Here is a 23254-nt window from a genome sequence, read left to right as displayed (position 1 = left end):
CTACTACTATAAAAATACTACCAAAATTTAATTCTTAAATTACATACCAGAACGAGAAAGACATATCTCTCGTTCTATTTAACCAATTACTTATTTTCTATAATTAACCTAAACTACGTTCAACTTCACCGCCAATACTTATGACTCTATTTCGGCACTGACGAGGTGGAAAAAAAGTAAAAAGTTAAAACTGCTGTTCCATTTATAGTGTGCGTGTGTTTTTGTCAAAACACTCTGTATAATGTTCAGAAGAAAAGTTATTATCTATGGAAATTTTGAAAAGAAATCTCAATTCTTAGAAATGATATTTATTGTATAGAATAAATTAAATTTAATAAGCATGATGATTCAGGAATTATAGACGGATAACAGATTTATTTACATTGTTTTGAATACGTTCACGATAAATAAAATGAGATACCTATATTGTTGCTAAAAATTAGTTTATTTTTTATAATGACATTTTCCCAACTGTTTACTTAAATGATTTTTTTTTATTTTATCACCTTCAACAGCATAATTTATTGTATTTATTTATGATTCAATTAAATTTCATACTGTAACATTCCAAATTAACAAGATTTACTAAAGCTACTGTTTTACTGCTGAAAAAATCTGGAACACAAACTATTCTGACTGATTGACCATCTCCCCCTGCAAAACAAATGTTTTTTTATAATAACTGAAAAATATATTTCTTTATTAAAAACTGAACATATAGTTGTTAAATGGCAGAGTTAAAGTTAACATTTGCATCTTACTAAAACAAAAAAAATAAAATAATTTATTCCCTAGAGTGGGATTAAACCCACAAACATTGTATTTACAACCACTGCACCAGGATGTCCATGATAGAATTAACACAATAAACATAACATGCCTTTATACACATCTGTTGCATATTCATCACAATTCCCACAGAAATAAATTGCTGGACAAGTAAACATTGTAAAAGGATCTGTCTCTAAGCATGGAGTACAAGGCACATTGTCAGGGCAAGTAGGTGCGAGATGGCGCCATTGCAAAGTTTTTTTCATCACTTCTATGGGTTTGTCTATCTTGCTGTATTGCATTATATCTTTAACAGACTCCCCAGAAGTTCCTAGACATGTAAAACCTGAAAGCAATTTTTATTTTAGGAGGTTTTTTAAATAGAAGCTGTCCTTAAATTTTATTAATTTAAAATTAGTTGAAACTTTATGACATTAAATAACACTACCTCCAATATCACATTCATATGGATTTGAAACACGGTTAAATGATTTGTACTCTATAGCCTTTGGGAATAGACCTAAAAATAAAAATAATTAATCAATATTAGTAACAAAATAAGATATTTCTGTTGGAAGTGCCAGAGGCCAGACACACGACAAACCTCCAAAATTCGGCGAAAAATGGCAAATGGACTGTCTTAACACAAGATTCCCTCTTCTTTACCTACCGTACAAGGGATGCAGTGTGAAGCTAAAAAAATGTTTGAAGTGACACTGACACAGTGTTAATTGAAATTACTTTATTTAATTATTAAAACCCACATGCAGAATGACTCAAGGTAAATTTCAGCCCACTTCTAACACACACATGTGAACAAATGAAAAGTGATAAGTTACTTACAATAGTGGAAAGGTTTCTGCGGCAGCATTATACCAGTAGGATCTTTGCAGCCAGGCATAAGATCTAATGGAGCAACAGAACTAACTGCAGCAGAGAAGGAGTCCACAATTTCAGAAGCAGCTATCACATCAGATTCAGAAAGAACCTCATGAGCATTCTGATTTGCGTAAATACCACCTGTGTAATAGATATTTGGATAGCTTTTAAATTTAAGATAAATTAATAGTAAATCAAAATATGTTCTAAAACACAAACTTTTGATGAGAATAAATTATATTTCAATCCAAAGAGAATAAAATTAAAATTTTAATACCTGCTATTATGACTCTGACAACTTTAGACACTTCTTCTTGATATTGTGATGTACCACAAAATCCTGATAACCACTCTAAGAAAAGATTTAGTGAAAATAATTGGCTTCCAGATTTTGATGCTAAATTCAGTCCTGAGATTAAAACCACATACCTACAACATGGTGCTATTGTAAATTTCATTATACCTTTTCCACCACATATGGCTTTCTGTTTACCAGAGCAAGAAATAGAAAGTCATTTAATAAATTATTACTCAGTAAACCTTTTCAGGTAAGATCTTTGGATGTAATCTTTATGTAAATTGTAGCCTATGTGATATTCTGATGTATAAAGTGTATTACTGTAAGTGTAAGTTTAATCAAATTCCATTAGTTTCTGCATAAAAGTGAGACAAACATCCATCCTCATATACTTTCACTATTATAACATAAAGACAAAATAATAAATAAATTATTATATATCAATTAATGAATTAATGTAATATAAAATAGTGGGATAGGATTAAAATATATCTATATATATAAAATCGAAAGGTCACTCACTCATCACGAAATCTCAGAAACTACAAGTGCTAGGAATCTGAAATTTTGCATAGGAGTTACTTATAGGACATAGGTGCTCGCTAAGACGGGAATTTGCAATATTCGATTTCTAAGGGGTTGTTTTTGGGGTTGAAAGTTTGTATGAAACTTCGTTACTACAAATGCTAGGAGTCTCAAATTTTGCATAGACGTCACTAGGACGTAGTCATGGAGACAGAAATTAATAATAACATAGTTCACGCGGGTGAAACCGCGAGCGGGCCGCTAGTTCACTATATTTATCTATTATGTCTGAATTTTACCTATCACTATCTAATTTTGGCATTGGTTTTTGTATATTACAGCCAGCCCAACATGCATCTTTTACTGAAAATATTCCATCTTCATCTTCGCTTCCTGAAAAATTAACAAACATTTAAGAATGAAAATAAGTTTCATTACACTCATAATTTTTATAGTTACATTTACAGTACCAAGTAAAGCGACAACTACGCCAGTTACGACTTCGTTTACATTTAAACAGTCACCGGTCAACTTTATTCTTTGCAACTCATCTTCCAGGACCAAACTATCTGTATCATGAACAAAGTGAGTTCTGGAAATAAATATTAATATACAAAATATCATATAAGTATTTCTGGTTTAGACATTTATTATAATTTATTAACCTGGCTGGCTGAGGTAATATTTCCAGTTGATCAGATAGCTCTTTTAATACACTTGGTTTTAGTTCTTGTATTTTAAAAATAGTCCCAATAATAATACACATCGATCCTTTATCATGTAAATCGCATAATTTTAAAATTTTATATTTATTAGACCATCTTTTATGTATCACAGGCTTTAAAATATCTCTAAACGTATTCAATCTAGCTGAATAAATATGAGCATATTGCTTTGAAAAGTCTCGAGATACTTGATAGAAACGATTAGACGAATCTTTATAGCTTAAACTATGTCTATCTACGTCTAAGGACTTAAATTTTTTAATATTTTCAGTTTCTTCACACTCTTTTTTAAACAGCATCTTTAATGTTAACTTAAAGTCTAGTAATATTTTCAGTTCAGTTGAGTGATATAATAATATTTTCAACAACTAAGTTTATATAAAGCGGCAAAATGGTAATTGATAAATTCACCAACTCTGTTGTCACTGTCAAATCTTACTTAGTGGACTTGACACTTGACAGAGAAGTAAACTTCAGTTTCAAGCCTTGCGATACGAACAATAATCCATCAATATTATAAAAATACTTTAATATTAAGACATAACTTATAAAATAGAATATGACAATTTTCAATCTGATTTATTATCTACCCTTACAACATTGGCGTAATGAATTGTGCTCAACTGGCACACTCGAAACGCCATATATCAAGAATTCAATTTAATAACATTGATGTGACATTAAAAATAAATGCTTGAAGACATAATCACATAAATAAATAATAAAATGCGGTGATCTTAATTTATACATCTTTTAACGAAATTATTATTTGCTAATAAATTATAATGAAGAATGTTAAAAATAATGATTCCCATTTTGTGGATAATCAAATTGTTTAGGTAAAAAATAAGGATTGCCAGTAATTTTTGAGTGTATCGTAATAAGTAATTAATATTTAAAGCACATACAAAATACTGCCTTGAATGTTATAATATTGATAAATGTAATGATTTGTTAATATCGATATTTTATCGATCAATATTGACAGCACTAACATAATAACTATTAACAGTAAATAAAAAAATAACCTCACTTCACTTCAGAGTTCATATATTAAAAAAAGCGGGAAAAGAAAAAATAAAAATGTCTGGAGTCCAAAAGCTTTGTTTAAATAATTTAAATATTAATATTAAAAATGCTCTCATTATTGGAATTATAATAGCAAAAAGCAGCCCACGTACTTTTTACTCAAAAAAGAAGAGCGGTGAATCAAGGGGTGTTATGTCTTTTACATTACGTGATTCTCAAGTCGACACTATTAATTTAGATACTTGGGGATCAGAATATTTTATTTTAACATTTTATGAAAGATTTCTTGTTGGTGATGTCGGTAATAACATTTTTTGTTTTTCAATTACATGATTGACATTATTTTTTCCTTTTGTATATATATTTTAACATTTTCTTCATTTTATAGTTGAAATTTCATCACCGAAAATTTGTGTAAAAACTGCTGACAATGAAACTTTCCGGCCCCAGGTTATAATTTTGTAATGAAAAATTATTATACAAAATAAAGAAAGTCTTTTTTTCCTTTTTTTAGTATAGTTGGGAAGTTCTGGAATATCAAAGAAATCTTTAAATGAAATATCTATTAATATATTGATGCTTATAGCTAAATTTCAGGTGACTTCCCCTTTTTACTTATCACTTAATGAAGGTCAATCTGAAGTAAGTATATTGAAAGGAGACACTTACGGAATGTATTTACCTCTCCTTCATATTCCTACTAAGCCTTGTGCTGCTTACTGTGGATTATCGGAAGTTCTAAAATTCAAAGGTGAGTAGTTGAATAGACACGATCCATATTTAGTTATAGTATAGGTATTATATTTTTATATTTTCAGTAAGTTGAGGGGACCTAATGTTAAGTGTTGAGTGACCAAGACATTGTGTTTAGAGTGGCGGAACTCAACGTCATACTTTGTGTTTACGTACCAGAGTGTCGAAATGAAAATACCTCATTTCCCCGAAATAGAATCGAACTTACAACCATCGCACTTACATTCAGACTATTCCGCTGGGCCACAACAGTCATCATTATTACACTTACAAATAATTTTGTTTTCCAGAACAAAGTAGTAGCCTCTACGTAGACTTGCTGGTTGTCGTAAAATCAGTTAACCCCGCAAAATCTATAAAAACTAAAGCTGGTAATAGAAATAATAGTAATTTAAATGTTTTTTAAAAGGTGTTCATTTTTTTATAAAGAAAATGTCAAATGTAATGCAGGTGCAGATATGACGGTACGAGCAGTAGAAATTGTGGACAATACTACACCGGCGTCTATAACTCTGGATATTTTCGATATAGATACAATTCAAAGGTAAGATTAGGATTTGAGTACTTAAGACGGAATTTTAAAAACGGAAATAAATAAAAAGAACTGTTTTTATTTTTCTGATGACCATTTAGCGATAGCTAGGTGGTTAGTAGATTTTAATGTGTAAGTAATGTTAATGAAAGCTATGGTGATATTTTTATAATTAATACGTATTAAATGATGATTTTATCAGCATCTCACTTTGTTTAGCTTAGATTGATATCCATGAGTACCTGCCTCAAAATATTCCATTCGCGATTTAATTAAACCTACAGCCACTGCGCTTACAGTAAGACTCTCTCACTGCAGCACAACAGAAGACGAATTTTCTCGCTCTGGTAAGAGGACAAAGCGCGGCATTGTGTTTCGCCAATGAACATACATCCCTAAAATTGGGTAGTGCATGAGAAACGAAATACCCTTCCCTCTACCTATCCTGCTATATTCAGGATAAAGCGTGAAATTACAAAAAACTAAAAAATAGAGCAGAAGAATGGCGGCCCCTAGACAGCGTGGTGTTCGTGGCGGACGCTCGTGTGTCGTGGCGCGCGTTGACAGTGCACGTGCAAGTTTGCTCCCGGACTGTGATTACACACCAGCCGCATACACCCGAAGCTGAGGCCCTGAGATTGTATGTTAAGAACCAGGGGCATACATGTTAGTATTATTTTTATATACTTATATACTGACTAGCGGCCCGCCCGCGGCTTCGCCTGCGTGAACTACGTTATTATTAATTTCTGTCTCCATGAGTACCTATCCTATAAGTGACGTCCATGCAAAATTTGAGACTCCTAGCATTTGTAGTAACGAAGTTTCATACAAACTTTCAACCCCAAAAACAACCCTTAGAAGTCGAATATTGCAAATTCCCGTCTTAGCGAGCACCTACGTAAGTAACTCCTATAAGTAACTCCCATGCAAAGTTTCAGATTCTTAGCACATGTAGTTTCTGAGATTTCGCGATGAGTGAGTGACCTTTCGATTTTATATATATATATATATATAGATGTAAGAAAAGCAAGCGTAGGTACAAGAATTTCGTGGTTTGATCAGAACGTATGGCTATTGGCTTAGATGCGGCGCAGATTCAAATCCAGTTTTTATAGGTACATTTCTAAAAAGTATTTTTCATAAAGTCCAGCTCTTAAAGTGCTTACTCTATAAAGTATATACTGGTCAGTGCTCGTCATGCTCTATGAAGTACAAAGTTGGTTGTCCAGGCGGCGGCGAGGCGGCCGCGTGGACGGCGTGGAGCGGCGAGCGCGCGAGTGCGGCGTCGGTCTCGCAAATACAAGATAGAATCAAATCCGGTATGCCGTTCTGCGCGGCGTTACACGCTATGCTCACACATTTGGATCTGGATGAACTTTTTACTAAGTTAGTTTTTTAATTGTTTTTCTCTTTGGATGATGAGATCTGAGAGAGAAATGAGATTTTTTAATAAAATATTTTTTCTCATTTCCTCGCTCTGGTGACGATGGAAAGCGCGGCGTTAAGTTCCGACACTCAAAACCCAACACCTCCAGAATTCGGCGGAAAGTGAGGAACAGTGTCGTAACACTAGGTTCCCTCTGCCTACTCTGCTATGTGCAGGATACAGCGTGAAGCGAATCTTATGAAGCCATACTTTAGCTTTATACAATCCTAATAATAATATCTAATTTAAATTAAATAGTCATTGTCTATTAGTGTCTATTTGTTTTTTTTGTGTTAAAAATTTAGAAAAAGATATTTAAAAAACTTTAACATTATCTAATAGAGATGGAAATCCAGAAGATGTAAAAGTGCGATTCGCCGATCATACGGGCGAGCTAAGCGCAAGACTGCCTATTAACGTACTAGAAGAAGCATTTGGATATAAAGTAACAAATATTCTACTTTTTATTATATTTTATTCCATTAAACATTTTGTTTACTTTTAAATTTATTTATATGAACTTGGCATTAGCAGTGTACTTTTAAAAGTAAAAAAATGTTATATAATACTATTCATCTATTTTGAAATCAATGGTTACTTATTGGGTGAAATGTAATAAGTAGTCATTGTAAAATCTAAAACCACAGCCGTCGCATTTAAAACACTGACAATGACGAGTAAATATTATTTATTTAGATATTTCTTTTGAAGAAATAAATAACTACATTTAATGGTAATTTTATCCAAACTAAAAATAATATACCTACCTAATATGTAAGCAACTATTGTGAGTTCGATCATCATTCTTAGGAATGATTTATTTTTAATTTTCTTACGTTGAGTTTTGTCGCTCGACGCACAATGCCCTTGAACATTCGGAGGAAAGAAGAGAACGGATATTCCTTAGTTCACTCTGCCTAGGTTCGCTCTGCCTACCTTGTTATATGCGGCATACACCGTGAACAGAAAAAAACATTAAATTATGAATTTATTTATATCACTACATCCCTACACTAGATGCAGCAATTAAAGGCGGTGTCACCAGACGACAGAGGCGCGATACGCTGGAGTTTCTTACTGGAGCAGTGCAGTGTGAAGCTGGCCGTAAGCGGGCCTCGCCTCATCGTACTCACGCTGCGCCGCGCCTCGCCCGCTGACCCTATACCCTTGTATTGAAAAATAAATATTATTTATTCGATATTAAATTTGATTAATTCAATGTTTCTCCATTTTTAGAGTGCCGTCCGGCGTAGAGCCAGCACGAGTGTTGGCTGCTCGTGCTGGCTCTACGCCGCCCTCTGACTTATTCTTTAATTTAATGATTTTTTTTATGTTAAGAAAATTAATAGAAATAATAAATTAGTAACGATTTGATTAAATAAATATTTCACCTTTATTGTTTTTTATTTGTCCGCAATAAAAGATACATATTTCTATATACAGGGTGGAAGAGGCAGTGCTTCTTTTATTGAAACTGCACATAGGGTAATATATTTCAAACCCACACCTAAGAAATTAATCAAGGTACCTCAACAGTTTGGACGTAGGATTTTTTTTTCATTTCACGATTTTTATCCGTTCTGTATTTCGTGTGACGCACACATACGTGTGCGACGTTTCCGATTTGACAGCTGTGTGCGTGCCTATGTTATACTTTACATTTGTAAAGTTAAAGCGTTTTATTTTAAAACTATAATTTTATTATTTATTTTGTTTGAAAAAATAACTTTTTCATTTTTGGGAATTATTTGTTTTCCGAATTATATTAGGGTTTTATAGAGTAGTTAAAACTGTGGTTTCATTTAAAGTGGTGCTGACAATTCCACCCTGTATAGGTAAATATAGAATGTACCTAAGTTATGTGAGTAAATATACTCGTTTAAAAGTAAGTATTATATAAAATGTAATCATCAAAATTGTATGTATGTAATATACGTAAGTATATATAATGTACGTAAGTAACGTACCAAGTAGGGGACTCTGTTATCGATCAAACTAATATCAGAGTAACGTAAACAAGGCGAAAGGTTTCGCAAGAACGTGAAAATGGAAAAGCCGGATAGAACTGAATTGATTTATGAATATACTAAGAAACGGAAACAATTCGGTAGGCAGCCTCTTTTTGAAAATCATGGTCCAGAGTTAACTGTTAACATACCGCCCAACCCAGCTATGTATAAAAATTATATTCTAAGAAATCCCGTAAATGTTGGAATACAGAATTCAGGTACTATGTCCGAGCATTGGGTGAATTCTGTAAGGTAAGTCTTTTTTATTACAATATTGATAAATAAACTTGGTATAGTTTATGTATTGTTGTATTACTTAGTATAGTTTAGTAACAATTGTAATATTATTGTAGAGCTGAGTATACCTGTTCCGGAGTAAATCACGTAGAAGGTGGTTGGCCAAAGGACATAAATACAAATGATCCAGAAGCCACACAAAGATATCGACGAAAGATTGAAAAAGATGATGCTTATATACATGCAGTTATGCACTTGGGACATGTGAGAGACTCTTATTGTAAATAATATTTTATATTATACCCAATTGATATATCTATCATTTAATTACAATATCTTCATTAAAACATACAGGGTATGGAACATAATATTCTACAAAACAACGCAGTGGATATGTACCAAATTTATTATTCTGAATTGTCGTCAATCCCACCCGTAGAAAAAAGTAGTTGCCACACAGTCAATGTCTACAGAGAGCCCGGTTCAGGGAGACGTCCTATCCGTTCCCTGTCGTGGCAAGCAGATGGGGCGAGACTAGCTTGCGCTCACGCTGATGTAAATTATATGAGAAATACTAGAAGTATTCAGCCTTCATATATTTGGGATATTGGTAAAGTATTGTGTAAAGAATTATGGCATTGAGCCGCAGTAGAGATTTGACTGATCGATTCCAATTGCTATGAATTCTAATCCTTGTTAGCAAAACAAGTGTAGGTTCTCTCTGCCTATCTTTTAAGCCTAAACCCTCCCAAATGAAATAATTAGTACTAAACTATTGGCTATCTCTATAAAAATATTAAATTACTATAGAAACGCACTTTAAAAATTTCAGAAAATGCTAATGCACCAGAATTAACGATATCTCCTCCACAACCGTTACTTGACTTACAATATAATCCTAGAGATCAACATATTTTGGTTGGAGGTTTAATGAACGGACAAGTAAGATATAAATATGATCTTAGAGACTTAAAAACAATATAATTTTACATAAACATACGCAGTAAAAATATATTTATTTCAAGGTAGGATGTTGGGATATGCGCAAAGGTGGAGACGCGGTAGCATTGTCGCCTCCACACGTGGCGCACAGAGATCTCGTACGAAATGTTATGTTTATAAATTCAAAAACTGGCACTGAATTCTTTTCATCTTCACCTGATGGTGTTGTTAAATGGTACAAGTAGTCATATAAAGTACATACTTTGTCACTGATAAAATCTGATTATTTTTCTTACTTGCTATTTGCTAGGCAAAGGCCATTATAAATAAACTAGCGACCCGCTCGCGGTTGCACCCGCGTGAACTATGTTATTATTAATTTTTGTCTCCATGACTACGTCCTAGTGACGTCTATGCAAAATTTGAGACTTAGCATTTGTAGTAATGAAGTTTCATACAAACTTTCCTCCCCAAAAACAACCCCTTAGAAGTCGAATATTGCAAATTCCCGTCTTAGCGAGCACCTACGTCCTATAAGTAACTCCTATGCAAAATTTTAGATTCCTAGCACATGTAGTTTCAGAGATTTCGTGATGAGTGAGTGACCTTTCGATTTTATATATATAGATTAAAGGCATTTTGCCACTTTTAATGATAACAATAAAAATTAGTTATTAACTTTTATAGGTGGGATGTAAGAAATATGAACGAACCAAGTGACATGATGATAATAGATCCGGTAAAATCTAACAACGATACTCAAAGTGTTGAGAATGCTCTAGGTATATCTGCTCTTGAATATGAACCAACGATACCTACAAGGTAAATTGTGATAAATTGTTAAATATATGTGTAATATAGTTAAATTAAAAATGAAGGACAGGTTGTAGGTTCGATTCTCACTCGAGGAAATTAATTTATTAATATTTTCATCCTCGCTCTGCTAACGAGATGAAACGTGGCGTTGAGTTCCGCCGCGTGAATCTCCAAAATTATATGGGATTGGAAGTGTCTTAGTACTAGGATCCCAGATTCCCTCTGCCTACCCTGATATGTGAGGGTTACAGCGTGAAGCGTTACACTTAAACGAATTATTCGATTTTTAATTTAGTTCCTAATAATGCTAAAATATCGATTTAAAAATATATAGGTAGATATATCTAAATATCATACATACAATTTTGTCTTCTAGATTCATGGTTGGTACAGAGACAGGTTTAGTGATAGGAGGAAATCGAAAGGGCAAAACTCCTTTAGAAAAATTACCTTCAAGAGTGAGTACCTAAAGCAACTATTAATATTATATATTATGCATACATATCGACAAAAAATATTTTGACATTACCTTGTAATTTATTCACTTTGTATGTAGTTAATTAATTAGGACATTTATAGTAGGTTCTTGTATTTATAGTCTCAAAAGGAGTATTACGTAGAAGTGGTCATTGTGACCAAAATCGACCGGAATAATGTAAAAAATAATATTCAGGAAAACCCCTATTTAATCAATTTTATATTATGCTATATCTACTATGTAGATGTATATAACTTAATTAAGGGGTTTACACCAAATATGAAAAAAAAAATCAACTGTAACAAACAAATAAATACTAGATGCTTATTTTTTGGGATATTTTTCTTCTCTTTTAGTACGAAGCACATTTAGGTCCAGTGTACGCTTTGCAAAGGAATCCAACATTTCTGAAAAACTTCTTGACAGTCGGAGATTGGACAGCTCGAGTGTGGAGTGAAGATTGCCGAGAATCCTCCATACTTTGGACGTATCCACACCGAACTAAGCTTACTGACGGTGCCTGGAATCCTATTAGGTCTGTATATGTATCTATCTAATTATAATCTATCCTAGTAATGGTAATATTTTAAATGTGAAAGTTTGTGAGAATGAACGTTTCTTCCACTTTTATGCAAAAACTACTTAACAGATTTAGATGCTACTTTACAAGCCTTTTAACCTATAGCTTAAACATCAGAATGAAATAACTCTAATATAATCACAATAATCATATTATAATCTAGAATTGATGCAAAGCTTTTGTATAATTTGGCTACAACAAGTTTAAGCCGGCGAAGCCGCGTATGGGTTGCTAGTATCTAAAATTATAAAAATATATGTTATATATTTATAATTTACATAGATACTAGTACTCTATTTTATCCCAAAATTATCCTCTAATAATAAATACGTCGTTTATTGTACAAAATAGGTAAATTTAGAAATTGACGATAAATCAATTACATTGTTTATTGCAAGTTCTATAAACGTGACGCAATCAATTCTAACAATCAACACTCGTGACTTTTATTCTCGTACTTTATTAATAGAAGGAATCAGTAACAATTTTATCATTGATCGATCGCTTACTAATATTTCTACATACATTACCTACTTTATCATTTAATATAATAACTAATATAATCATATACTATTAACAATTTTTATCACCATGCAACCAGGTTCTCTCTTATGCTAGTAACTCAGTGGGACGGCTGTCTTTCTTGCTGGGACTTATTAAGAAGACGCAGCGCGCCCATAGTTACTGCTCAGCTATGCGACGAACCGCTACTACGATTACGACCACATGAAGCGGTATGATATTGCCATACGAATGAAAAAATAATAAATATTAGTAATACAAAAATTCCATATAAAAATTTTAACATAACAAGATTCGAATTCGGTCCTGCCGTCTTTTCGAAAGCTCTTATAAAAAATTATGCATAGCTCGATAAAAGTATATTTTCGAAGCGGATACCTTTAAATCTTTCCATTGTTAAAATATTTATCCAACATTATAAATTAATTATAATATAATGTAATTTAAAAAGTAAGAAGATCATTAAAATTACATCCATTTTTTATCTTCTCTCTCTACTAATTTCTCTACTTATTTCTGTCAGATATGCCACTTCATTCACTTATTCTAATATGTTTCGATTGCATCTTGCATTCTGTCGTTTCTTTGTTTCGTTTAAATACTATGCTTGAATTAATTATAAAAAATATAAATATCAAAGAGTAGTAAAGTTTAATCACTTTTTCGTAAGGGCCTGTTGGTGGCATGCGGAAGCAGCAAAGGCACTATATACTTGGCGGAGTTGTCGCAAAACCTTGGGACTGCAGATAAAAACGATAAGCAACTTTTGACTCATGTAAATACAAAAAAAATAATGATAATTATAAAATATATATAAGATTTTTTTTATTGTAGTTACTTGACATTTACTCTGGCTTCGGTACTGAATAAAGTTGAAAAGTAGCTAACAACTTTTTAAAATTTTATGTTTGATTGATGAATTTAAAATAGTAATATTATACTAAAGAATGTATATTGATTAGATACTAGAACGAGAGAACAAACGGGAACGCATTCTAGAAGCGCGAATGCGGGAACTCAGGCTGAAGATGCGACAAGACCGCGACGGAGGCACGCAACCCACTGAAGGAGAAGCGATACTCAGCGATAAAGACTTGGAAGAAGCCACTGCCGAGTATTTGCAAACAGTCCGAGATTTACAAGCGCTGCAGAAAAGCCAACAAACGCAATAAATATCTAAAGATGTTATTTGGACTATTATAGTATTTAAAAATTATAATTGTCCAAATAACATCAGTGATGCTACTTAATTTTTAAATATCAAATAATTTTATAATGCTAATAAAAATTTGATCTGACAATATATTATGAGAGCTACAGCGGTAGATTAAGACTATTAATAACAATAGTCATTAATCAGAGACGAATTTTCAATAAAAATAAATTGAAAAATCCTAATGATATGTACTGTACAAGACACCACGTTATGTTTATATTAAGCTAGATATACTTTAATAAAAAAACTACATGCTTTCATTTGCGTACTTCAATCTTGAATACTTTATAACCCAAGATCCCAGGGCTACTATCCGTCTCCGACCGTCCAGGGTCCTACGTCATTTTCGCAAAGCTGAAATTTCGAGGTAGCACCAACTAAAGGCGCAAACTACTTATATGTTAGACTATTAATCCCCAAAATTTCAGCTTTGTTACAATTATATAGGACTAGGTCTAGGACCCTGGGCTCTCACTCGATTACATCATATGTTAATATTCAATTGTAAGTAACGAATCAGTACTACCTTATCGACTTAGCAAATCGATTCTTGTAAACTCAAAAATCCATTCTTCGATTAATCGATTTCAAATCGGCATCCCTAGTACGAGCAATCTAAATATCTAAAACTACAATCATAATTTTACTTTTATAATAATTAAAGCGGTGTTTTTATTTTTAGATTGTTAACAAAATATGTTTTTGTACATGCTATAAATAAATTCAGTTCTTTGATTTTTCGTTGGTTTCTGACTGTGTTAGTTTATGAAAGCATGACAGGTATAAATTTCCACTTTTATATGTTTACATTTAATATAATTTCATTCTAAAATTATTCAATATTTATGCTTATGAATGTATAAGAAGTTTATATTTTTACATTAATAAAATTTTTAATTAGAATTAATGTGTAATTATACATCAGGGTTTAATTTTCAACAAAGGCTTGTCATTTTAAACTTTGTAGGAATGGCACTATTGCCTTGACTTTAGAAGCAAACGGAGCTGATATTGTATGTATAATGAAATACTTTTTATTATTGTTGGACAAATATATATATTTTTTGCAAATAACTAGGTAGAAAAGATAGATCCAGGTCACCCATGAGAGGAGATAATGGCCGTAGAAGAGATAGCAAAAATGTTGAACAAAAAACTCCTAGCAACATCCAAAATGTAATAAATCCTATGATGATGCCAAATATTTATCCTCAAGGTGCAGTATATACAGTGAAGCCCTTTTATAATGAATAATTAACCTGTTAGTAAATAACATCTATCATCTAAGTACTTGTTGTAGTTATCATAGTCATTATTTTATAGGAAACATGATGATGCCAGGAATGTTTAACATGATGATGCCAAATCATATAATGGGAGGAGGTATAATGCAACCAGCGGGAATAGATATGATGCCAGGCCCAGGAATGGAAATGATGCCTCAGCCACCCATGGATATGGCATCTATGGCTCAACCAATGGCACCTGCAGGCCCACCCATGGACATGGGAATGATGGGAGGTGTTATGATGGAGCCCATGATGGGAATCTTTCCAAATATTGGAAGTGAATCACAACAAGACAAAAAAGAAATCATATTGAAACACAGTAAACTTTTCCCACCACCACCAGGAACTCCTTCACCACCATGCAGAGCAAGGCCTCCAGGTTGCCGAACTATTTTTGTGGGAGGGTTACCAGATAAGATAAGAGAGAGTACAGTTAGGGAAATTTTTGAGCGATATGGAAGAATTCAAATTTTAAGACTCTCAAAGAAAAACTTCTGTCATATAAGATTTGACAGAGAAAGTTGTGTAGATGCTGCCATGTCCATTTCTGGATACAGGATCAAGATCACAGTTAAAGATAAAGAGGACAAAGACAATGAAGATGATGCTGAAACCAATGGCTGGCTTCATGTTGACTATGCATTGGTAATATTGATTTTATTTAACTTTGTTGTTACTTGCTAAAATGTTAAATACTTGCTTAAATGTTTCAAAATTCTATATAACTATTTATAAATTTCTGTATTCTACTATTAGCAATGCTTGATAAGTAATTGAGTCAGTTTACTAGAACACTTAATAAACTGACTTGTTCAGATTATGTTCTAACCGATATGCTAACATTGTTTCTTTCTACAGAGAGTTGTTTGGTTTTTTCCAGAGTCGCGATGATCAAAATGAGTATGAAAGACGGCAACGACAAGCATTACGAGTTCAACAGCAGCAAATGCAACAATTATCAGCGCAACAAGAGGCCATGGCAACCCATAATACAAACTTCCGCAGATCACCCTCACCTCTTCGTGTACAGCCGTTCTCCAACGCAGCTATAGTCCAACTAGCTGAGAAAATTAAAAGTGAAGAACATTTCCCGACCACACTTCCTGTATGTATTTTGTTTTCCATGTTTTAAACACTATTTTTTTTTTCGTTTATTTATGTAACACACAAGAAAGAAAGTATAGAAAACTAAAAAAACTTCCAAGCACTCCATGGAAATATTTGGAATACTCGATGAAACGGAGCTCCAATCTTGAAGTATCCAAAATTTATGCAAGTTAAGCAATTACATGGACTCTTAAATATATCTATGGTAACTACTGGAAATAACCACAAAAACACCTTTAAAATCATCCCAACAAGTTGCTTCAACAACATACTGTACCAATGATTATAAAGTGACTAAAAATGAAACCTATACCAGATGCGGTAAACTCAGTATCCTGATACACTTTTACTGTACAAGAAGACTTTCACAATGGGGAATGTATTGATAACCCCTTACTTAACTGATTGCACTATACTAATTACTATCTAATAACAAAATAATGTCTGTATCTAACAAAAAATGTACATATTTTTTCCTACAGACATTAATTTCGTGGCTAGAGAGAGGAGATTGCTCAAAAAAGAACTCCAATCAATTTTATTCAATGATACAAGCGACGAACTCACACATTCGTCGACTTTTTAATGAGAAGATGCAATCTGAGGAAGAATTGCAGGAATGCAAGGAGAAAGTCAAAACACACATCCAGAGCATAATTGAACAACGTAAGTACTAGAGTTAGTGTTTATAAATATTAAATTATATCCAACTTTCACAAAGAGTGAAAATTGGGCTGGTCAGTCAAGTTTCAGTCTAAATTGGAACAGCTATAATGACTTTGTGTTGTATTAATAAACTCCAAGGTAAGAAGTTATCTCAAACTGACTTTTGTCATATAATGGAAGTCGGGACGGTCTTTTATGGTTCTAACTTCCATTACTTCAAAATTTGTGTGTTATCAAAATTTGATACAAAACTTACAGAAAAAAATACAAGAGCGATAATATTGAATAAGACACTGTTAAAACAAATGTAAAATATTTTGGAGTAATTATTGTAACAGTGACAGAAAATTATACGCTTCCATTAACAACTATTTGTCTAATAAGTAACAGGCATTTGCTTATTTGTTGACACATATGTTCTCCAACATTTGCATTCTCTAATAGTAATCTACGTCTAGCAGTCTTCGTGTCTGGTTTAGTTCATGACGTCCCCATTTGGTAACACTGGGAGGAACTTGTAAGTTGTAATGCTCTGACAAGTATTTATTAGTGGCCTTCATATTGATTATTATTTAATTTATTTTCATTGTATATTGTACTTGTCGTTGCATTAAGGGACATCTCTGGGTGTGATGACACACTGGCATTCACTTTCGTAAACATTTCTTGTGTACAAATTGGTTCTTTCGTTTGATACATTAAGTGTGTCTTAATAAATGTTTACGAGAGCAATGCACCTCGACGTAGCTCGGATCGTGGCTCGGCAGTCCACAGTGTCGTACCCCCTAGAAGCTGGGCAGCCACGTTGTACGACGGTATGTCCGGGCTCGGCCTGACCTCTAAACGTAATCTTTGTGAACCTCAGTCGAACAGGTGGCGAAAGTGTTTAACGCGGCTACCCACCAGCGTGTGTGGGACCACTTTACTAAGCCGCAGCGCAAGAACATCGAGACCTGGCAGAAAATGACGCAGGTGACTAGCCTTGGCACTATAGGATCACGACCCGCGAGGATGCTGACTTGTTAACTGTGCACCGCGCTTGACTCGTACTCTATCTCTGACAGTAGTCAGAACCCATTCTTCCACTCTGGCAGGACCTACACTGAGCATTGTTAACAACTTATCATTCTCCATCTGTCTGACTGTAAAGAAACAAGGTGCTTTATGTCGTTTTTATTATTATTTCTGGCACGTAATTATTTTTTATGTGTTTTCTTTAATAATAAAAAAAAATACATATTAGGTAAATGAAGGTAAATAAATAGTTAACAAGCCACAACAGTTAAGTATATTTCAGAAATAGCTTAGAAGGCAGCCATTGCAGGTAAAAGTTGGTAATAGTTTTATATGGACATACATACTGTTTGTATATTTATATTTTAGTAAATTTAACTGATGCAAGTATTTTACTTACTATATCATAAAGATTAGAAAATTCATATAAGAATGAAATGATGTATGCCTAATAATTATTTCATTTTAATATTTACATTTAAGTCTGCATATTGTGTTAAAAAATATCCTATAATATTATTTCTTTTTTAGGAGTTTAACACTTTGAAAGAGGAATTTAATGAAAAATTCTTTGGAGATGACATGGACTTGAATGGTTTCAATAATCGCACTAGTACTGTTGACAATAATAATGAAGACATGCAAGAGTTGAAGGTTAGTTTCATAGTTACCTAAAAAGACCATTCTACAATTTCATTTCGTCTTCTTTATTTTTCTCTTTATTTATTTCCATTGACAATATTGTATTGTATAATAAATTAATTCATTCAATCGCTTTTAACATATTTAGAGAGAAAATGAAAGTCTGAGGTTCCAATTAGAGGCTTACAAGAACGAAGTGGACGTCATAAAGGCGGACGCCCAGAAGGACATGGACAAGTTCAAAGCTCAGTTCATAGCGCGGCAAGCCCTGCAGGGAGCTATGGAGAAGAACGTGAGTGTACTTGCATTGGGACAGGTAACAGGTGTTGGGACATAATTACTTTAATGAGTATCAATCGTTATTGCAGCCACCCCTCCCCTCGCCGCTGATGAAGCCGCCACCGCCGCCGCCTCTGCCCGACGACGTGGATTCCACGGCAGACCCCCTTCAGGAGCAGGTCGACGCCAAATGCGGGGAGGCCAAGCTCATCGGTGTCATGGCCGCGTTTCTGCAGGTACGCAGTGGCCCATTCCATGTCGATAGAGTCGCAATAGTACGTTATAGTAACGTTAACACGTTCCCCGCAGGTGCACCCGCAGGGCGCGAGCCTTGACTATGTGGTGTCGTACGTGCGAGCTCTGTTCCCCTCCACGTCGCAGGCCTCCATACACCACGTGCTCCAGAAGCACGAGGACGTGTTCCAGCGCTCCACCAGTGGTGTTGGTGCCAACATAGAAACGCGCTGGACATTCGCTGCCTTCCAGGGTTGCTCCAAATAAATTAGATTCAGAAGATAATATTCAAGAATTTGTATTATCATGAGAAGTTTACAGTGCAAGATGTTTGTGACTGTGTTGTTATTTAGATACAAAAGAAGTAAAAATAGCAAGGGCTATGTTTTGGCAAACTTCAAATCTGTAATGGCGTACTAATAGTAATGGGACAAACCATAATTTTACCGAATTTTTCAAATTTACTTTCTCACGCCGAGGAAGTCGCAAGCATAACTAACGTTATTAAAACAATTAAAAAATTACTTTGAGTTTTAACTCATAAGTAACATTGTCCACACTTATGTATATTAAATATAAAAGCTATTTATTTATAACTAGTATGTAATAAAAATAATTTAAACTTTAGTATATATTATATTTATACTCCATATTATGTTAACTTATGAGATTTTAATCGTTATAAACTTCGACATATAATATACTGTCACATAATATGTCTTACCAATTAATAATTTTTATATAATTGCATAAGTATTTAAGACACTAAGAGGTAGAGAGAGCCTAAAGTCACATAATATTATCGAATGAGCGGTATGCTGTTGGCCCTAATTTAAACTGCCGCGTCACCGGGCTTTGCTCTGACCTTGGCTTGGTTACCGTGGAAGGTACCAACAAAAGAGAACACGGTGTCGCAAGGGCGTCTCCTGTTAGACTCTGACCGCGGCATGCTTACACTGTTTGTAACGAAGGACTGCTTTGCTGGGTTCGGTCTAGGCCTATTGACTAGGGCTCTTGATGGCCCTTTCTATATACACAGCCCTTTGTCAAATATGGTAGGCGAAACATTAATACTAACGCACGTTTATCCAAATTTCAAATATGATCTGTTGAGTATACAGTCCAAGGGCTATGTACGATATAACCATGCAAATACTTATTTCTTTATTTAATATTTGTAAATTGCAGAGCTAAGTATATAGGTTATATTTTGTTGAGAAAGTAATTTAATAAGACCATTTTCATTAATATTGTCGATTCTAAGGAAACTTGATACACTATAGTATTAGGATAAGAAAAGCAATAATACATTTGGTGTTAATCTCATGTGGGGGTATGACCATTTTTGTTGTAGTCAATTAGAGATTAGCATATCCGAAATAGATTGTAAGATACTATCTATAAGTGAAATTATTGTAACAACTGACTATATCGTAGGGCTATAGATATTTATCTTAGTTTTTAGTTTTTTTTGTGTCTTTCGCCCTCACGGGTCTTGGTGCGAGACCCTCGGTGGGTGAATCCCACTTGCACTTGACCGTTTTAAGACACTCCGTTCTTTTTCGGAGCATTTTGTCTTTGTCATGAAACATAATTTATTACCTCAAGTCGGGATAGGATGTTTATCTTTATTTTATGTTAGAAAAGAATTTAATAACTGTAATAGGCAAGGGCATTAGTGAATTACAGGATATAAATACTTTTCTGATAATGTCGTTTACTAGAATATTCTACGGTATTATTGGCATACGTGATATGATAGAATAAATTATATGCAATAGACGTATCCCTTCATTTATGTCCTTTAGTCTTGGCAATGATGCTATTCCTACTCCAACGTAATAACGTAATATATAATAATATCCTACGTAATTGAAGTCTGATATATTAAAATAAAAAGTAGACATTCATAAGCATTAATATTAAATGATTTTAGATAAGAATAGTATCAAATGTAAACAATTAACATATAAAAGTAAAGTCGATATTTAATGTTTTATACCTGTCATGCCTACAAATAACACAAACAAAAGAAATATCTAATAAAATAATTTATTTGCAGCATGTATAATTTTTGTCAATATAAAACATCAGTAAATTAAAACTATTATTTTAGAATTTAAATTGTACTTTATAATTCGTTTAGATGCTTGTCAAACCTGAACAGAATACAGATATATCATGCCAGCCTACTGTCTAAATAGGAATTACATATATTTTTGCATTTTATAATATATAATGAGTATAAACTCACAACTGGCTATGTGCTTGTGTACAACCTCTATTAACTCATATTTTAAAATAGATAGTTTTAAATTTAACGTCGGGAGCATTGTAAAAATGCAACTTTAATCTTAAAACCATTTCTATCTACCCCATTTAATTTTACAGTACATTGCATCATACATTTTATGCATTAACTATTTGTCTTTGTCTGTCACGTTTGTCCATGTCAACTGTCAAATACTACCGAGTACGAATTGAATAGTGAAATTGACAATTGAATACTGATACAAGGGAAATGGAATCTTGAATGGAGAGTGATAACAAACGCGGCAATGTAGTTTTATTTTGAAAATTTACTATATTTGATTTTATTAAAAATGTTTGTATTATCAGAAATGAAAGATGTGATAAGAGTTACACCTGAATATTTCCACCAAAGTTTAACTGATTCTATTACAACATTATTAAATAGAAAACTTGCTAACAAGGTATTCAGTATAAAAATAACCTAATTTTAATACATAATATAAACAACATACTATGCCATACGTTGTTTACTAGTTTTATATTAGCGTTATATTTTAAATAATAATAGTTAACATTTGTATTCATTAAAAAATTGGTAATAATGAACAATAAATGTTGTTTTTTTTCTCCTTTAACTTTTGTAGTTGTGTTTTATATTATAATAATTTTAACTAACTCTGTTTTAGGTAGTCTTAAATGTAGGTTTATGTATAGCTCTATTTGACATTACTCACATAGGCCACTCATATATATTTCCTGGCGATGGCTCTTCACATACAGAAGTAAAATTTAGGTATATAGTTTTCAGACCACTAGTAGAAGAAATTCTCATAGGAAAAATTAGAAGTTGCAGTAGAGAAGGAGTGCATGGTAAGAATAATATATACTTTAAATATTATCTTGAACAACAAACTAGATTTGTTTTTGATGAGGTTTTTTTTCGATAAATTTATTTTAGTGACAATGGGTTTCTTTGATGATGTTTTGATACCAGTCAATGCACTACAGCATCCTTCTAGATTTGATGAAACAGATCAAGCTTGGGTTTGGGAGTATCCTAAAGAAGATGGAGAAAAGCATGACTTGTTTATGGACTCAGGTAATTAACTGTCACAGTGCCACAACATATAACTAAACAATTGTGTTGTTTACTTTCCTTCCTTCTGGTAAGAAGACATAGCTAGAAATTTTACTTTAATTTGGTTGTTTTTTTAGTTGTATTCTAGTATAATGGTGAAACAGTTTTTATTATTAGATTTTTGAATATGTTTTTGTATTTTAAGGTGAATCAATAAGATTTCGAGTTACAAGTGAAACATTTGAAGAAAGTTTACCTAGTGGGCCTCCTGGAACTGATTGCCCAGTACAAACTATTGCACCATACAGACTTATCGGCGGTATTAATGAACCTGGCCTTGGTCTTTTAACTTGGTGGGAAACTCCTGATCAAGAAGAGGATGGAGAAAATGATGAAGATAATAATGAATAAAATTTAAAACAACCAAAACACATTTTATTTGGCTTAATAATCTGTCAAAAGTATGCTAACTTCAGAAATAAGTTGTAAAAGTTTATCAGAAATTTCATGTACCATAATAAGGACATATAGCAGAATTGGCTAGAGCATTTGCATGTGTAAGGCACAGAACTAATGTTTCTAACTGTGAATTCATTGGCAGAGTATAGGCCACATTCATATCTACTAATTTCATTTGAATATGCCTGCTCTGTAATATTAAGAATTTAAATTAAATATAATAAATACAATGCCAGGCAAAGCTTATGAAAATAAGCGAGACTGGGAAACATTATTATACACACATAATAGAGTTCAAAATACATTCCAAGTGCACCACACTTGCACACTTAATTTAATGGTTTGTAACTTTTGTGTATTATATTTTTAAAAAATATTTACTATATGAAAAATATTTTCCTATTACTTTTATAAAATACAAAAGTAACGATATTCCTGTTAAATCTATAATGGTTCACAAACTCAATGATTCATTTAATAAATACTTATATA

The 23254-nt window shown here is 33.0% G+C and overlaps 5 protein-coding genes across 6 annotated transcripts; 4 read left to right on the top strand and 1 right to left on the bottom strand.

The window, feature by feature from the left end:
• Positions 1 to 426: 426 nt before the first annotated feature.
• Positions 427 to 3645, bottom strand: PolD2 (DNA polymerase delta subunit 2). Its single transcript, XM_085188670.1, has 8 exons — positions 3139 to 3645; positions 2944 to 3065; positions 2773 to 2866; positions 1928 to 2079; positions 1615 to 1791; positions 1220 to 1291; positions 881 to 1117; positions 427 to 654 (listed from the first exon to the last, which is right to left on the bottom strand). Exons 1-8 carry the CDS (start codon positions 3495 to 3497, stop codon positions 542 to 544), a joined length of 1326 nt encoding a protein of 441 aa, XP_085044796.1. The 5' UTR covers positions 3498 to 3645; the 3' UTR covers positions 427 to 541.
• Positions 3646 to 4075: 430 nt separating this feature from the next.
• Positions 4076 to 8326, top strand: hdm (meiosis specific with OB domains hold'em). The gene is made up of 9 exons (XM_085188671.1): positions 4076 to 4528; positions 4616 to 4677; positions 4825 to 4978; positions 5271 to 5351; positions 5431 to 5524; positions 6006 to 6178; positions 6745 to 6901; positions 7284 to 7386; positions 7959 to 8326. Exons 1-9 carry the CDS (start codon positions 4282 to 4284, stop codon positions 8115 to 8117), a joined length of 1230 nt encoding a protein of 409 aa, XP_085044797.1. The 5' UTR covers positions 4076 to 4281; the 3' UTR covers positions 8118 to 8326.
• Positions 8327 to 8987: 661 nt separating this feature from the next.
• Dnai2 (dynein, axonemal, intermediate chain 2) lies at positions 8988 to 13990 on the top strand. Its single transcript, XM_085188674.1, has 11 exons — positions 8988 to 9202; positions 9304 to 9451; positions 9542 to 9797; positions 10020 to 10129; positions 10213 to 10364; positions 10817 to 10951; positions 11322 to 11403; positions 11780 to 11958; positions 12605 to 12737; positions 13196 to 13300; positions 13488 to 13990. The coding sequence occupies exons 1-11, from the start codon at positions 8988 to 8990 to the stop codon at positions 13695 to 13697; spliced, it is 1725 nt and encodes a 574-aa protein (XP_085044800.1). The 3' UTR covers positions 13698 to 13990.
• Positions 13991 to 14327: 337 nt separating this feature from the next.
• On the top strand, positions 14328 to 20756 carry LOC146537783 (ecto-NOX disulfide-thiol exchanger 2-like). Of its 2 annotated transcripts, XM_085188374.1 has the most exons (11): positions 14328 to 14521; positions 14709 to 14754; positions 14820 to 14957; positions 15065 to 15675; positions 15911 to 16135; positions 16620 to 16803; positions 17669 to 17775; positions 18349 to 18471; positions 18608 to 18751; positions 18828 to 18974; positions 19048 to 20756. In XM_085188374.1, the coding sequence occupies exons 3-11, from the start codon at positions 14846 to 14848 to the stop codon at positions 19237 to 19239; spliced, it is 1845 nt and encodes a 614-aa protein (XP_085044500.1). In that variant the 5' UTR covers positions 14328 to 14521; positions 14709 to 14754; positions 14820 to 14845; the 3' UTR covers positions 19240 to 20756. The 2 variants fall into 2 exon arrangements, with proteins under 2 accessions (XP_085044500.1, XP_085044499.1); XM_085188373.1 differs by lacking the exon at positions 14709 to 14754.
• Positions 20757 to 21057: 301 nt separating this feature from the next.
• On the top strand, positions 21058 to 22732 carry Polr3H (RNA polymerase III subunit H). The gene is made up of 4 exons (XM_085188375.1): positions 21058 to 21686; positions 21912 to 22095; positions 22184 to 22324; positions 22509 to 22732. The coding sequence occupies exons 1-4, from the start codon at positions 21576 to 21578 to the stop codon at positions 22712 to 22714; spliced, it is 642 nt and encodes a 213-aa protein (XP_085044501.1). The 5' UTR covers positions 21058 to 21575; the 3' UTR covers positions 22715 to 22732.
• The last annotated feature ends 522 nt before the right edge of the window (positions 22733 to 23254 follow it).

The sequence above is a fragment of the Heliconius melpomene genome, chromosome 7, assembly GCF_056956725.1.
Source record: "Heliconius melpomene rosina isolate 202511_hmr_F chromosome 7, ASM5695672v1, whole genome shotgun sequence".
Lineage (NCBI taxonomy): Eukaryota > Metazoa > Arthropoda > Insecta > Lepidoptera > Nymphalidae > Heliconius > Heliconius melpomene.
This window is presented reverse-complemented; position numbering and strand designations above follow the sequence as displayed.

What these genes read in the sequence shown, in the direction of transcription:
- hdm (XM_085188671.1), top strand. Translation starts at nt 4,282, where the DNA reads ATGTCTGGAGTCCAAAAGCTTTGTTTAAATAATTTAAATATTAATATT. An exon ending in GATATAGATACAATTCAAAG is followed by an intron (nt 5,525 to 6,005) that starts GTAAGATTAGGA and finishes ACTAAAAAATAG; the next exon opens with AGCAGAAGAATGGCGGCCCC. An exon ending in TAAGAACCAGGGGCATACAT is followed by an intron (nt 6,179 to 6,744) that starts GTTAGTATTATT and finishes TTGGTTGTCCAG; the next exon opens with GCGGCGGCGAGGCGGCCGCG.
- PolD2 (XM_085188670.1), bottom strand. Translation starts at nt 3,497, where the DNA reads ATGCTGTTTAAAAAAGAGTGTGAAGAAACTGAAAATATTAAAAAATTT. An exon ending in CCAAAATTAGATAGTGATAG is followed by an intron (nt 2,080 to 2,772) that starts GTAAAATTCAGA and finishes ACCATGTTGTAG; the next exon opens with GTATGTGGTTTTAATCTCAG. An exon ending in TGTCAGAGTCATAATAGCAG is followed by an intron (nt 1,792 to 1,927) that starts GTATTAAAATTT and finishes TCTATTACACAG; the next exon opens with GTGGTATTTACGCAAATCAG.
- Dnai2 (XM_085188674.1), top strand. Translation starts at nt 8,988, where the DNA reads ATGGAAAAGCCGGATAGAACTGAATTGATTTATGAATATACTAAGAAA. An exon ending in CATTGGGTGAATTCTGTAAG is followed by an intron (nt 9,203 to 9,303) that starts GTAAGTCTTTTT and finishes ATATTATTGTAG; the next exon opens with AGCTGAGTATACCTGTTCCG. An exon ending in GAGGTTTAATGAACGGACAA is followed by an intron (nt 10,130 to 10,212) that starts GTAAGATATAAA and finishes ATTTATTTCAAG; the next exon opens with GTAGGATGTTGGGATATGCG.
- Polr3H (XM_085188375.1), top strand. Translation starts at nt 21,576, where the DNA reads ATGTTTGTATTATCAGAAATGAAAGATGTGATAAGAGTTACACCTGAA. An exon ending in ATAGAAAACTTGCTAACAAG is followed by an intron (nt 21,687 to 21,911) that starts GTATTCAGTATA and finishes ACTCTGTTTTAG; the next exon opens with GTAGTCTTAAATGTAGGTTT. An exon ending in CAGTAGAGAAGGAGTGCATG is followed by an intron (nt 22,096 to 22,183) that starts GTAAGAATAATA and finishes AATTTATTTTAG; the next exon opens with TGACAATGGGTTTCTTTGAT.
- LOC146537783 (XM_085188373.1), top strand. An exon ending in CCAGAGCATAATTGAACAAC is followed by an intron (nt 16,804 to 17,668) that starts GTAAGTACTAGA and finishes TGTGAACCTCAG; the next exon opens with TCGAACAGGTGGCGAAAGTG. An exon ending in TCATGGCCGCGTTTCTGCAG is followed by an intron (nt 18,975 to 19,047) that starts GTACGCAGTGGC and finishes CGTTCCCCGCAG; the next exon opens with GTGCACCCGCAGGGCGCGAG.